The sequence below is a fragment of the Piliocolobus tephrosceles genome, chromosome 12 (genome assembly GCF_002776525.5).
Source record: "Piliocolobus tephrosceles isolate RC106 chromosome 12, ASM277652v3, whole genome shotgun sequence".
NCBI lineage: Eukaryota > Metazoa > Chordata > Mammalia > Primates > Cercopithecidae > Piliocolobus > Piliocolobus tephrosceles.
In genome coordinates, this window is record NC_045445.1 from 100,105,246 (window position 1) to 100,108,598 (window position 3,353).

At 46.2% G+C, this 3,353-nt stretch overlaps 1 protein-coding gene across 1 annotated transcript; it reads left to right on the forward strand.

Annotated features, from left to right (window-relative positions):
* Positions 1–935: 935 nt before the first annotated feature.
* LOC113219551 (protein SSX5-like) lies at positions 936–2,202 on the forward strand. The gene is made up of 4 exons (XM_026451077.2): positions 936–1,004; positions 1,164–1,286; positions 1,440–1,554; positions 2,099–2,202. The coding sequence occupies exons 1-4, from the start codon at positions 936–938 to the stop codon at positions 2,200–2,202; spliced, it is 411 nt and encodes a 136-aa protein (XP_026306862.2).
* The last annotated feature ends 1,151 nt before the right edge of the window (positions 2,203–3,353 follow it).

Here is a 3,353-nt window from a genome sequence, read left to right on the forward strand (position 1 = left end):
TTTTTTTTTTTTTTTTTTTTTTTTGGTTTTTTAGTACAGATGGTTTCGTTATGTTGGCCAGGCTGGTCTGAACCTCCTGGGCTCAAGCGATCTGCCCACCTTGACCTCCCAAAGTGCTGGGATGGTACAGGCCTGCGCCACTACCCCCAGCTAATTTTTTGTATTTTTTGTAGACACGGGGGTTTCGCTGTGTGTCCCAGCCTGGTCTCGACCTCCTAGGCTCAAGTGATCTGCATGACTCGGCCTCCAAAACTGCTGGGATTGCAGGAGTGAGCCACTGCGTCTGGCTGATTGCTGCATCTTGAAATGCCCCACATTCTGTCTAAGTGACGGCGGGCCCTTGTGGTCTCAGAAATTCAGGCTCTCTTCCTTCTAATAATTTACAGATCACCCAGTAATAGCCTCTAAACACATTCATTGTAGTGATGCTCATTTCTCTTCAACAGAACGGAACCCCCCATCCCTCTGCCTGATCAGATCCATCACCAGATAAACCATGTTATCTCTGGGACTCACTTCTCTTCCTTTATTTATTGAGTGGGAGTGTCAGAATGTCCCCACTGAATAAAATTACATAGTCACATCCCTGCCTCCCCAATAGGGGTCTGTGTATCTTTCAGGGTAAGACTAGCCCCAGGGAAACTACTAACAACATTAGCCAATCCCCTCCCAAAGACTCAAGGCTGCTTTGCCCACAGGAAACCTGTCATCCCCAATCGATATTTCTCCCACAGACCCCTGGCTCCCTGTTTTCATCTGACTTCTCCCCACATCCTCACTCAGGGACAGATAAGCCCCGGATGGAGAAATGCAGCACCTGATTCCAGGTGACTGACTGGCCGGGTTTCACTGATTTCTCCCTCCACAGGACCAAAGGTCCTGCAGCTGGAAAGACTCAGACTGTTTCTCTTGCAGGTCAGACTGCTCCCGGTACCATGGATGGAGACGACGCCTTTGCAAGGAGACCTAGGGTTGGGGCTCAAATACCAGAGAAGATACAAAAGGTAAAGTGATCTGGAGCGGGCAGAGTAGTAGCCCAGGGGACAATGTGGGGTGACCAGGTTTCTGAGGAGGGGAGGACAAATATACTGGGGACAAGGAGCAAGGTCTCGGTGTGATCTGGACCCTTGGGAGCCTCCCATCCTCGCTCTGTCATCACCTAGCATCCCTGGAGACAAGTCTGTGACCATGTACTACATTTGGTGATTCTCAGTCCATTCTGGAAGGTGGGAAGAGAGCCAGCCAGCAGCATTAAAGCCCTACTGTGTGGCAGGGGAGAAGCTAGGGTAGGTCCCCGATGTTGTCTCAGTTGGCCATGGCATCAACCAGGACGGATTATCATCCCCACTTCCCAGATCCAGCACACAGGAAGCGGCTCCAGCTGAATGGCAGACATGCCTAGCTGAGTCACCACCAGAATTTCTTTCTTTTTTTTCTAGGCCTTCGATGATATTGCCAAATACTTCTCTAAGAAAGAGTGGGAAAGGATGAAAGTCTCAGAGAAAATCGTCTATGTGTATAAGAAGAGAAAGTATGAGGCCATGAGTAAACTAGGTAATAGAAAGTTCTAGGTACAGACAAGTTTGGGGACACATGAGCATCCTTTTTCCTGCCTAGGCTACTTCTTAGACTGCAGAAAGTACCCCACATTTTCTTCTATGCAGGGAAAAATCACAAGGCAGCTTCTGGGTGTTCTGCTCTTCTGTATCCTGACAGAGCTGAGGGCAGGGACTGGCAACAGTGGAGCTCATACCTGGATCCTGCACATTTCTCACGCTTAGGCGTCTGCTCCGATGAGTCCAAGTGTCTCTTTGGCATCCCAGGCCCCCCATACCCCGCTTCACACACACACACCCTCCCTTCTCTCAGCTTGTTTTTCTCTCTCCCCCTTTTTTTTTTTTTTTTTTTTGAGTCAGAGTCTCAGTCTGTCACCCAGCCTAGAGTGCAGTAGTGCAATCATAGCTCATTGCAGCCTCAAACGCCTGGCCTCAACCAATCCTCCAGCCTGAGCCTCCCAAAGTGCTGGTACTACAGACATGAGCCACCATGCCAGGCCTAAGCTTGTCTCTTAAGGAATAAACATTTTGCTTCTTTCTAGGTTTCAAGGTCACCCTCCCACCTTTCATGCGTAATAAACGGGCCACAGACTTCCAGGGGAATTATTTTGATAATGACCCTAACCATGGGAATCAGGGTGAGTAGATGGAAAGGGGCTGGAAAGGGTCTCCTGAAGCCCAATTGCTTTTCAGTTCAGCTACCTGGGAAAGATCCTCAGGCATTTGTTCCCTCATACACATCAGGGCTGAGTGGAAAAAAAAAAATTGCATGCAGAAAGTTAACTACAGAGGCCATTAATATAAAATTTTAAACTATGCAAAACAAGAATATATATTTTTATGGATAAGTAAATGGTAAATGTATACAAACATGAATGTGAATAAAAAGTCATCAAATTAAGGTGACTGACTGTAAGTGGAGGAGGGAGGGCAGGGTTTGGTGAGTGCTGCACAGACAACTTCAGCCATGACTTGTTGATAGTGTGTTTTGTTTGTTTTTGTTTTTGAGATGGAGTTTCGCTCTTGTCACCCAGGCTGGAGTGCAATAAGGCAATCTCAGCTCACTGCAACTTTCATCTCCTGGGTTCAAGTGACTCTCCTGCCTGAGCCTCCTGAGTAGCTTGGGTTACAGGAACCCGCCTCCACACCCAGCTAATTTTTGTATTTTTGGTAGAGACGGGGTTTCACCATGTTGGCCAGGCTGATCTCAAACTTCCTGACCTCAGGTGATCCACCTGCCTCAGCCTCCCAAAGTGCTGGGATTACAAGTGTGAGCTACCACACCCGGCCTGTTTGTAGTATTTCTAATATTCTGAATAAATAAATAAGACATGACATAGCTGTGGGGTAATGTTGAGATCTGACTGGACTCAGTATTATTCCCCATATTTTTCTGTGTGTTTGAAATATTTCTTTTTTAAAGGACATGTTGCTCTTCCTAAGCACTGTTATTGAATCAAAAGACAGTTAAGAAAATGTTACAAGTGAATAAAAAAAAGAAAGAAACTATTAAAACAGTGAATCTGCCAAAAACTTCCAGAGTTTGTCTCATTAACAGCATGTAGGTATTGGATAAGTTTCTTAGGAGTGAGAGTGATGAACACACTATGTAATAAAGATCGCTGTTTTTCTGTATTTTTATCAAAACCAAATAGTCTTCTCATTCCCAAACAACCCCGATTCTCCCTGATGAGCTCGGAAGTGAGTTTGAAAGAGTGCTCCCTCATCCAACACACACAGAGCTTTCCCACTTGTCAGTGAGCAGAGATAACATAGGGTGAAAAAAGACAAGTTCTT